Source organism: Perna viridis, chromosome 6, assembly GCF_037379345.1.
Source record: "Perna viridis isolate PV_CMFRI_1.1 ecotype Kerala chromosome 6, ASM3737934v1, whole genome shotgun sequence".
NCBI classification, from domain to species: Eukaryota; Metazoa; Mollusca; class Bivalvia; order Mytilida; family Mytilidae; genus Perna; species Perna viridis.
The window spans coordinates 12,561,988-12,574,617 of record NC_142450.1 but is presented as its reverse complement, the minus strand read 5'-3'; the positions used below and the strand labels follow the sequence as shown (position 1 = coordinate 12,574,617).

The 12,630-nt window shown below is 31.9% G+C and overlaps 1 protein-coding gene across 3 annotated transcripts; it reads left to right on the top strand.

Moving 5' to 3' along the window:
• Positions 1-4,368: 4,368 nt before the first annotated feature.
• Positions 4,369-11,929, top strand: LOC148613693 (baculoviral IAP repeat-containing protein 7-like). Of its 3 annotated transcripts, XM_088587217.1 has the most exons (7): positions 4,483-4,699; positions 6,859-6,906; positions 8,046-8,434; positions 8,916-9,082; positions 9,518-9,548; positions 11,378-11,485; positions 11,830-11,929. In XM_088587217.1, the coding sequence occupies exons 3-7, from the start codon at positions 8,134-8,136 to the stop codon at positions 11,910-11,912; spliced, it is 690 nt and encodes a 229-aa protein (XP_088443343.1). In that variant the 5' UTR covers positions 4,483-4,699; positions 6,859-6,906; positions 8,046-8,133; the 3' UTR covers positions 11,913-11,929. The 3 variants fall into 3 exon arrangements, with proteins under 3 accessions (XP_088443344.1, XP_088443343.1, XP_088443341.1); XM_088587215.1 differs by lacking the exon at positions 6,859-6,906 and having other exon boundaries at positions 4,485-4,699; XM_088587218.1 differs by lacking the exons at positions 6,859-6,906; positions 8,046-8,434 and having other exon boundaries at positions 4,369-4,699.
• The last annotated feature ends 701 nt before the right edge of the window (positions 11,930-12,630 follow it).

The window sequence follows — 12,630 nt, the reverse complement described above, 5'->3', positions numbered from 1 at the left end:
TAGGAACCTTTGCGCTCCGCCACAGGAGGCTAAATTGCCCGACCTTACCCACCCCCCTTTTTCCAGTGGCAATCAAAATTTGTCGACCCTATTATCCTTGTGACCCATCCTTTTTTTTCATTTCATGTTCATTTTATCATCCATTTCATGTTCATTGTCTGAATACAGCTGAAATATTGCTGCTCGGACGTTAAACCCCAACAAACAAACAAACAAACACTGTAAAAATAATCTGAAAGATGCAAGGTTTTATACAAAATTTTGCATTATTCTTGATAACAATAATCTTTAACCATAAAGTTGATCATTATTTTTCAATATTCTTCAGTAGTAAAACAGTGCTTTTCTTTCACAATGTTGATCATATGGGATCTGATTGGGGTTGGATCAATTAGAAAAGAGAACGGGGGCAATTGGGCATGAGACGAATGTGTCGTATAACATGTATATTATCATATATTCGCCAATGAATTCTCATTAATGAAAATATAATAGTAGCTCAAATGTCATTTTGAAATAGAACCACTAGAAAGTGTATGTCTGCGTCATAATTTGTTTGTGTCTCTCGCTTTGCTTTAGTTCCTTGAATTACACATGGCTGAAATTCTAAGTAGAATTATGCTCCACTTGATATTTAAAAAAAAAAACTTTTTGTGTAAAGTTTAATTTGGATACTGATCTTACTAAATAATTGGTTTAGTAACTTAAAACCAGTAGGTCAAAAAAAGATACAAAGATTGGATTCGATTTCACAAAAAGTCGTAAGTGTGAAATTGATCGTAAAGTATTACGTCATAATGCTATTTTAGGTTGTGACGTCATTACTTACGATCAACTTCACACTTACGACTTTTTTCTGAAATCGACGCTTGGCATTTAATATTGCGTATTTGTTTGACAATGTAAAGGATACTACAGACAATGTGAAGTCAGTCTAATATCTTGACCTACACTGAGAGATCGATGGTAAAAAAAACTTAGTTACCCAACTATACAGCAAACATGATGTTCATTCCGTTAGGCTTTTGGTACAGGGTTATGTTGCCACAAGATTAAAGTCTTCACTACAGAAGCTTTATGGTCGTCATCATGAAATCGTGTATCGTTTCAGTGTATTCATCTGCCCCATGCGAATCGATTTGTTTAACGTGTCATAGTTTTCCTTTCCTCTTTCGTCTCCCTTGGACTTGGTGGATGTTTCTAGAAAAGCAGAGGACGTTAATCCTACAGATGCACCTGGTCCATTCTCCCAGTTTTAGTAGAGTCCGAGTTGCTCATTCCATTTTATCTTCTTCCTTAATACCTATTATTTTGATTATTTCATGTTCTTTGTTGTGTGTGTCTGGTTTTTTTTTTTGTCTGGTCTTTGTCCCTGGAATTCATTTTGATTTTGATTTCCGTTAGAATCTTCCTTTGATTTGAATGCATGTCAACTCTAGGTGTTATTTTTAAAAATAGATTTAATCCTGGGACTTCCCTTTGTTGTAAATTAAAGATGAAGCTTGTTTTCATTTATATTCTGAACATATTCTCCAGCACTTATGTTTACGAAAATAAAATTCGAAGGGAGTGAACATATGGTGTAATTATTTATCAATAAATTCCCAATTATAAAGAAACAATATTTTCAAAGCCTCTGAAAACTAATCTTGGTTCAGAAATTAATGGAATATCGCGGTTTAGCATGGTGGCTTACACGTTGGAATAAACAGTTGTGAAATCTCATGGCAACGACATCGTCATAAAAAATGTTTATATAATATAAATTCAAAGTCAATGGACAATGCAGAAATTACAGAATGAGGAAAAATAAGCACCGATTCAAATACATAAACAATCAATGAATAAACAAGCCGACGTAAGCAAAAAATGAAGCTAAGAAAATAATTTGTTTTGAAAGAGAACATGCCTAACAATCTTTTGGAAATGGACAAACAATCTCCGGAAACTACAAATTAGCCATATGCGCAGCGGCCATCAAGATGATTAACAAACAAAGGTATGTCATTTCTGCCTCACTTACTTAGTGGAGAAATTGGCGGTAAGATCATAGTTTAAAATATATGATTGTTTGCTATTGAAAGTTTAGTTTTTTTTAATAGCTATAACATTGTGTTTACAATACAAAAGTTGATTTGTAAGATGTCATGGTTTGTACAATCATTTGCAATATTTATGAAAACAGAAAAAACAGGAAAAAAAACTTTACCCATCAAAATTTTACATTTCTTCATCAACATTCTGTTGATAGACAAAAACGATTTATACTTAATGTAAAATAGTCTCTTTACAAACAAACATGAAACAATTTGAAACATATATACTTCCGAATCATTAAGTAGTGGTTGACGTTACCAATGAAGTTGGAATAGGGCAAGTACCCAACATGTCCTTTTTTGTATCAATTAACATTTTGGTCCATGTTGAGGTATTCTTCTCGTGGGTAAGGGTGGCAATTTATCACCTAATTGGTTCAAATATTTATTACTTGGGCTAATTAGAAAGCGAATACAGTAAATAATTGTTTGAATATACAAAAGCTTGTTTGAAGTACGGCATTGTCACATTGGAACTGAAAAAAATCGCACCTGAAATGAGAAGATATTTCAGATACACCGCTAATTAAAACAAAAGTATCCAACATGTCTATTGCACACCCTTTATTTGCCAAAAAATAATATTTAAATTCATGTTTACTTTTTTTGATAGGTAGGGGTGGCATTTTTCCACCTTACATGACATGAAAAAGTTAAAATATGTATTGCTTACGCCCATTTTGAAGCTTAGACATTGTATTAATGTGCTGTATTAAGCTTTTTTAAATTACGGTATTCTGAAAACAGATAATAACGGGTGATATAGAAGAAAATTCTGAAATTCTAAAAATTCCCATTTTTCCGATTTTATAATAATTGTCACCCTAAAAGGAAAAACTAAGCTTCTGAACTGAACTAATAAGATATGTTTGTACATCTTTATCTTATTATGAATGCTTATAATATGAGTTCTACACTGTCGGTATGCTGTGAATGAAAATTTTGTTTGATACTGTGACAGTTTTCTAGGGGTAGGGGTAATATTTTCACCATTGTTTTTTTAAATTCTTTCTCGAAAATTATTTTTTGTGGTTTATTTATGTAGCAAATAGAATGATCTATCGAATAATACCAAATTTGAGACGTTCCAGTTGGGCAATTTACCTGACTTTTTACGTCCCATTTTTGCATTTTTAGACAAATTCTAACTACGCAAATCGCCAAAATATATCAAAAGAACGCCAGAATCTTTGTTTCATCAAGTAGTACATTGATATGGAATCAAGACTGAATTGTTATGAGTCTTTCTATCCTGATTTTTTTAAGTGAAGCAACATTTGTGGTTGAACTTATATTCTTTTTTCTATCTTTAGGTTTTTAATGCGAATATAGAGATTACACATAAACAGTAAGTACCTGTCTTCATGCTATAGTGTTTCTTATTCGTTATTTATTCGATCTTTCTTTCACTCGTACCTACTTAAGTCATTTTGCATTATCCATTATATTTTTGCTAATTCGGTATTGATGGTGTTTCTTACAGGGTATAGGAGGTAACAAAATAGAACGCTCGTATGTAGGTTCCATATCTGACTGATCAATCGAGAAGTTACCAGCTCACATGCAGATATGGACACAGAGATTGTGTAATTTATCACCCATGTTAGACACATGACAATAAATGTTGTTCAAATTATGATGATAGCCTTCCTCTTAAAGATAAATAAGTTACATGACAGATATGATTTGTTTACATTGTTCAGGGTCATCAAGGATTATATAACAGATTAAAATAAATGTTTTATTTACTCATTTAGTCTTTTACCACCCACCAAATATGACTAAATATCACTCCCTTATTTCTTATACGTGTTACATCTAACTTTTGTAGATACTTTTATATATCAACATATTTCAATACAGATATGTATTGTCTCATACCTTTCCTTTTTGCTAACCCCCACATGACATTTTATAAGTTATGTTTTTGATCGAGTTATTCTGGTTATTGTGCTTGTGTAGATTAAAATTCCTAATAAAAAAAATGTTTTTAATTTATTTATACATATGTACATAAGACTGAAGTTTGTATGTGTAACTTTTTCTATCATTTCAAATGGCATTATGTAGCAATTATCATTAACAAAAGGTTGAAATTCCTTATAGTTGGATATGTGAGCTGTAGGTGTTGCTTTAAAATCGTCTCTTTTACCCCACATGAAAATAATCATAACGAATGTTCAATTTTTTGTTACTGCATTACATGTTAGTGATAATGCATCTTGCCACCAAGTTTAACAGTTTAAATTTAAATATTTTGAATGTTTGTTCACTTCGTCATGAAATGCAAGTTACGTCGTCTACTTCCTAATTCTAATCGGAAAGATGTTTGCTTTTGTTATGTAATAAACAAATAGAATGTTCCGAGTGATACATATCTTAAACTTTCACCTTGTAACTATTTATAAGTATTTCACCTACCCACCCACTTAAGTTACTAAAACTAAATTCAAAATAGATTATGGCCAATTACGTGTTTGGGCGGTATATATATATATATGAAGTATATATTTGTCTGTTTTACTATCATCGTTCATTCATGTTTTCGAACATCGATAATGTCATGTCCTGATCTAATTATTGACACGCAATGATTTTCAAAGGTTAGTAAATAATACCCTCTACTTAAAACAAACTTCTAAAAATACATGTATGGGAAAATTTCCTTACACTTAACTAATCTATTTATAGTATTAAAAGGAAAATTATTAACCGCAGAAATGTTTTCTGGTTATTTGAACCCAGTCTTATTCTAAATAAATAAATGATATTTCTACTGGCTATCATTAAAGATCAGGGTCAGACCAAACGATTTTGAAAGGGGGTTCCAGAAAAAGAATGAGTTTTCAAGAATTTTCTTCTCATTTCAGTCTCCAGAATGTGTACTATAACTAACAGGGAACAAATTGTGCTCCTTTACTTGCTGACCTATTCCGTCACTCTTATGAGGCTGATCTGATCAGAAAGAAAGAATATCGTTTGGCTAGATCCTTCAATCTCAGATTCCGCTATATAGATGACGTATTATCTTTAAACAATCCTAATTTCGGGGATTTGATACATCGCATCTACCCAACAGAACTTGAGATAAAGGATACTACAGACATTGTGAAGTCAGCCTCATATCTGAACCTACACTTAGAAATCGATGGTAAAGGAAAACTATTGACCAAACTTTACGACAAACGTGATGACTTTTCATTCAGAATTGTCAACTTTCCTTTCATCTGTGGCAACATCCCTTCAGCACCTGCGTATGGAGTGTTCATATCACAACTCATACGTTATGCCAGAGCTTGCCAAAACTGCGCAGACATTTTGTATCGCACTAGAACTTTAACAAATAGGCTTCTGGAACAGGGTTATGTTGCTACAAGAATGAAGTCATCACTGCAGAAGTTTTATGGTCGTCATCATGAACTCGTGGATCGTTATGGTGTATCCATCTGCACATCTGGTCATAGTTTTTCTTTCCTCGTTTGTCTACCCCGGACTTGACTTTTTATGAGCAGCTGGGAGGGTGTTTCTAGAAAAGCTGATGACGCTTACCCTACCGGTGCACCTGGTCCATGCTCCCAGTTTTTAGTGGAGTCCGAGTTGCTCATTTGCTTTTGTTACTTTCTATGTATTATTTCAGTTACTTTATGTTCTTTGTCGTGTATGTCTGTTTTCCATGTCTGGTCTTTGTCCCTGGATTACATTCTTTTGATTACCGCTATAACCTTGGTTCCCTTGATTACTCTAACATTTCTGTCATTTGAACCAGTGCTCTTTTACTAAATTAAAGAAACTAATTATCAATTATTGTAATACAGCCTATGAACATAATGGTGTTAACTATTTTTGGAGTGTGAACATTTTGGATAAATTACATTCTTTGGATAAACCCAAAGAACTTGTGAACAGTACTGATTTCTCAATTCTTGATATAACTCTTCCACATTAAATCATTAGAGAAAAAAATCTTCTCTTACCATACGTGTTTTGATAAAACAGATTTTTTTTTTTTTTTTGCTGTAATAAAGAAAGGTCATATTTCGCAGAAGAACGAGACAAATATAACAGTTATATTTGCTTAACCTGTGTGGATATGATTAATTCGGTCAGTTTTCTTCTTGACAACACTTACATCCTTTTGGATATAAAATTATCGGCAGGTGTAGGTTGTAGATCTATCTTTGTATTGTTATGAATCATAGATTATGGCCAAACTTAAAATCCTTGATATCTGATTTAATAAACAAATGACATATTACATATCGCTAACTAGATGATACTTTTACACTGAATAATCCGGACTTTTTCAAATACACTGCAGAAATTTCGTATGAAAATAAGTTTTAATGAAGCTGATAAAGATTTTATTGTCATGTTTTGGTGGATGACACAAAAATGGGGATATAGTTTTTAGTGAAGTACGAGTTGCTCATTTACCTTTGTCACTTTATACGTATTATTTTAGATATTTTATAGTATTGTTTGTGTATATCTGTTTTCCATGTCTGGTATTTGTCCCTGGATTACATTCTTTTGATTTCCGTTAGTTCCCTTGGTTCCCTTGATTACTCTTGAAAAGTTGAAATACATGTTGTTTATATATATTCAGTGAAAACACAAAATATGGTAGTTTTGAATATCTTAAATCTAAAATGTTTGACTAAAAACAACAGGAAACTCAGTACTTTTGAATATGATTTCTAAATAATGTCATTTACATGCAATAAATAAAAAAATAACTGCATACTGTAAGTTTTGTTTTCAGGAAAATCAGGGGTGCCAGGATTTGAACGGCAATCAAAATAAACATTAAGTAAGGATAATGACTAGATAAGAAAATAGAAAACACAAAACAAAAATAAACAAAATAACACTCACAACAAATGTAGATAAGAAACCAAGAGTCTACTACAATATTTGGATCGTGGACCATATTCATCGGTTTTCCCATGATGAAAATAAACATGAAAAATCAGTTATGTCGAGTAAGCCTTCGTATTTGGTTGTTTTCCGATAAAAGGCAAGTGTGAAGTATGTTTTAAGTTTGCTTGCGAGAAGCATAAAATCCTTATCTCCTAATTATAAAGGGTATTCGTTAATGATGATTTATGCATTTACAACTCGGTTTTCGTTGCTTGGTGGTTTGAAATTAGGTAATGTGGAAATAAAACAAATGGAAAACAGTTCATAATTAAATGAACTTCGTTCGATTATTTCAAATGTCTGTGAAATAATAATATCAAAATCTCTCAAAAGATTTTTATTTTGTAAACGATTCAAAGGGTAGAAGGACGGACGGTGCAGGAACACGCGAATTGCTGAACATATTTGAATATATGTATAGTAAAATATATCCATTAGAACGGGATTATTGCACGTAAAAGTAGGACATTTAAAAGTTCCATTGCTACATTTCTTTTATTTAATTTAATTAAAATTCAAATCCACATATTAAACATTTGTCCTTATTATTCAATCCATTAAGAAGCTTCGGATTAGTTGACTCGTGGACTGCGGACTAATCGATGATAATGACGTCAGAGTTTTAAAACTAGTGATACAAAAGAACTTGATTTGCACAAAGAGAACCAACTTATCAGAAGATATTTCAAATAAAAGTAAATTATTTAAAATAATAAGACTTCTACAAATAATGTGTAGTTCTCTTTGGTGCATCAAACCATGATATCATGCACGTATGTTAATTCGCAAATAATGAGGTTGCTACGAAACACAAATACTACAATTGCAAATATAGAAGAGCCGCAAAATCTGCGCATTCGTATGTCACACATCATATCTACTCATGAAGTTAAACGGTATAAATGGCTTTTAATATAAATAATTGAATATGTTGTCCATGCTGATATATGTTATTAGAAAATTAAACGTTTTAACTGAAGATACAAATTTTTGTCTTTAACTTCATATTTCCTTTCTTCTACATTTTAGGGTGTTTATCGGATTAAAGAGTCTCTAGAATCTTAAGGAGCGAAAAGGAAATCAGTTGTCAAGGTTGCTAGATTGCTTTGGGGATAAAATGAATATTTACCAAGATCTAATGTCAATATTGAGAGCTCCTGACGTCTGTCCTTGTAATACATGCTATGGTTTCTTGAGTGATGGTCCATATAGTATGCCATTTGTAAGGAATACCAAAGACATGTTTGGGTTGCCTATTCTTACAGGCATACAGCTTTTACATGGTTTACAAGCAGCAATTAACGGTCCGTCTTTTCCTGATTACGTGGACAATGGGTCACGAATATTGTCTTTGATGAGTGTGTTTAATGAAGATGGTTTAGTTGAGAACATTTCTAAAGCTGGATTTTTTTATTCAGGTTTGATATTTACTGAAGGAATGAAAAAGGACCGGAATTATTTGATTTAAATTGTCTTTCTGATTTCGTATCCATTTTATTGTTTTCTCTTTGTTAAGAAGATAAAACAATAAAAATGTTAAATAGCAATTATAAACTAGTAGTGAATGCCTGTCAAAATGTAACAGCAATTGTATTTTATTTTATAAGTACACAAGTGCTAATTTATACCTCGATGTAAACAGAAAATCAAGTGTAATTAAACATATCTAGCCAGACCAAGTCCATTATCACAAAAATTATCTTGCGAGATCTGGTTTGAGTTATATCCCTTGCAAGTACTAAAATTGTCCATCAGGCTCAGTAAGTTTAAGCATGCATGACTAAAATTATGTTACTGCAATTGTACTTCAGTTTATGCTGTATCGTATATATAGCTGAGCTCCCTTGGATCTCCTGTTATATAAAATAATGTTTTTTTAAACCGCATTGTATTTTTCAGGGAACACTAACAATGGCTTTACTTGTTTCTATTGCGGATTATGCCTGTGTGAAGAACTGCTCATGTATAATCCGTGGACGGAGCATGCAAGGTGGTGTCCGGTGTGTCCCCATATTAAGTCAGAAAAGTCGGACGAGTCAGACGATTTCATACACAGCGTCATAGAAGTAATAACTTTAATATATTAAGTCATCCCTTTTATTAAGTGAATTTTGCTAAACCTTCGTTATAATTATATGAGGATGTTTTCGATGTTTCAGATAAACTTTTGATGACCTTGTAAAAGTACTAAATGTAAAAGGAGGATACCTCTTCATATGGACACTAATATGGCGAATGAAGGGCAATAACACAATTACCGAACTGCTCAACTCTAGGCAATAAGGAAAGTCCATGTACATGTAAGAAATGAAAATATAAAGGCAAAAACGGCAAATTTTGAAACAACCACAATGCATTGCATTTTTCAACATGTTTCAAGTAAGTAAGACGGTGTATAAGGCTAAATTGTTCATACATGTTGTTTGAAACTCTTATTTAGTCAGTACTTAACAAAATTCAATTATTTTTTTAAATATTTTCTTCTTTTTAATAATTTTTAGGAGACAAGAACTCTGAAACAATATTATAAAGGTAAGTGTTATTAGAATTGAGCAATGATATAAACGGTTTCCCATTCATATTTATTATTCTTTTGCAACTGAGTTTTTTTTTATATTTTCAGTCGAGTAATCACTTTCGAAAACACAAACATAGACGATTTTCTTTGATAACTCAATCTAAAAATCTAAAAAAAATCTCGTCAACGATATAACGCTTTTTTATAAGTTAATACTTTCAGAAAAATATATATATAACTGCTTTTTGTCACGCTGTGATACTCTTTTCGTTACATAGACAACAAACAGTAACTTACAATTAGTCGTTAAAAATGACGTCATTACAGAAAATTTAATTGTTGCGTCATATCCGTCATATTTTTTGAAAAGTTTTACACTGACCAGACCAATTGTGATTTGTTTCTCCCTCGACTTTCAAAACTGGTGTTATTTCATCAATTTGACTTTAAAAAACTTATACTCGAATTTTTTGACAGATGGAAACTAAAACAATTTATGGATTTGAATTTTCAGACCTAAACATAGAACGTATTTACAACAGGATGTCAGTTTTAATTCATAACGCATAATTTATACATAAGAAACGAGTTAGTAAACGTTGTGAAACAGGTGGTGGTGATAATCTGGTTCCCTGGTCAATATCGTAAGCGACCCTAGGATCGCTAAAATATAGACTCAGGTCACCAGCGACGAATATGCACAATATATGAGTAAATTGCCGCTCATGAAATAAAATAAAAACAAAGATGAGATTATCTGAATTAATTATATTTATTGTGCACTTATATCGAAAGATGATATAAGTAATTTGGAAAATATTTTAACGTATTTGTCTTTAAATTGGAATATTGGAACGTATAAAAGTAAATAAAATAACGTCATATTCGCTCATCCAATCAAAAGGCAGACGACGTCACTGGTGACCCGGGGGTTATATTTGAGAAAAACTTGTGGAACGAAAAAATATTACCCGGGCTTCCAGGTTAGTGGTGGTGATCGATACACCTCAATAAGGGTTTTCTTTTCAAGGAAGTGGGATTTCTGCCATCTTAGAGAACGCTCTGATTTTTGTGTGGCTCAGTACTGCAGCTGGTGCCAGATTTTTCAATGTACTATTATACTATTACATAGAAAGCAGAGATTTTTTAATGTTTCCAGTGTAATAAATTCCGAAAATGCACATTTAAAATTCAATCTCGGACTTTCATATCATTTTTAATCTATATGCAGTATAATGTAGTAGCAGAATTCAACAGTAAACTTATTCCCAACTATTACATACAGTATCCAAAAATGGATAAAATTACAAAATTACGTACTTACTGTGATATTGATGTTCTAAAAAAAACTAGCTCTTTTTATGAAAAAAATCAGTCCATTATTTTAGTATATATATGTGCATTGTTTGTCTGTTCTTTCTGCCATGTATGAATGGCATATATGTTTGTCCTTATCCTACACATATTAAGTGTCTGAGTGTTATAGGTAAAGTTTGCACGACTGGGATATCAATTCATTATTCTCAAAATTTAAAATTTATGTCATACATCATTGAGAATCTAAACAATGAATAGGAAAAATTGCCAATTACCAAAATATGATTTCTAGTATCAAGACAGTCGGAAGGTTAAACTCGTACGAAGAATTTCATATATAAAATCTTGGCGATCTTCGACACTTGTGATTATATTTCACTCTCATAGCAGAGAATGACTAATATGTAACTATTTTAAGTAACAGTATCTTGTTATAGTTTTCTTTTGTTGTGTTTATTTTATTGTCATTTGATTGTAATTTGATGACCTTTAATTATCTACTTCTTTTAAATAATCTATCTTTCAGGAAAAGACAGGCCGGAAAAGATGGAGACATCAATTATTATTGATGCGTTGAGTATGTATCCTCAAGTCATAATCATGGAATCAATTCACTCATTCTTCATAGAAGTAGGTATGTGTTTTATGTATTAACAAACTAGTCGGGTAAGCCTAATGTCGCAGGTAATGTTATCGATTTTGTCTTGATATTTTTCTCTACCAACGTGTTCTGATGTTATCAAATTTTTTTCATTTTTATGACAGATTATACCTTGCATAAATAGTTTATAAGATTGGTGTTTTGAATACCATTTTCAAGACATATTGTATCCGCCATGTTATATCAGAGTAGATCGAACACATTTGTTATGTGAACATTACATATCTCTCTATTACTGAAGTTATTTGCTAGAACGAGAAACATTTGTCATATTTATGCAAATTGTGTATTTTTAAAGAAATATACTATTTTAACAGGAAGTTTCCCCAGTCGAGATGAACTTTTCCACATCCTAGATAATCGGAAGTCCTGGAAAACATTTGATGACGTCCCGTTATAATAAAAATACTAACTTTTATTGCCGTCGAGCTTTTTAGTAGCTAGTTATAGCGCCCTAAACTAAACTCACAAAGGGGGATAATAAAACAATCAAAGTATGAATAAGGTATGTACGTCTCGTTCTAGTTTCATTTTCTTTACCGGAATTTACGACGTAGGAAGTATTGAAAACCGAAGACTGATCTGCATTTTATTGATTATTTCCGGTTACTCGAAACGCTGTATAACAATACACAATATTCTATTTTATGTTTTTTCTTAGCACCTTTATCATGTAGAAATAGATATTTTTCCTTTTTTGTCGGTATTTTTCACACAAAAAGATGTTTTGCCCTCAACACTGAACTCAACGCTGTCTAAATGACAAGTCTCCATGCTTTTGAATGGGAGACTAGACCCATTGTCGTGAAATCACGGGGTCACATGACGAGACTTACGTATCCTATTACTGTTGACCTAAATACCTGCAAAATTATTTCTAGATCAGAATATACATCCACAGAAATTCTGAAGCGTCAAAAATAGAAGAAAAATCCAAGTACATAACCAAAATATTAAAACAAGAAAGAGACGATCTTCATACACAAAGTAGTGAACATAATTAAACACAAATATGAATATATAAACTAAATTAAAGGAAAACAAGACATAACAAAACAAAAATATGAACTCCAACAAAACCCGGAAGTGATATCAGAAGTGACAAATTAAAAAGATCA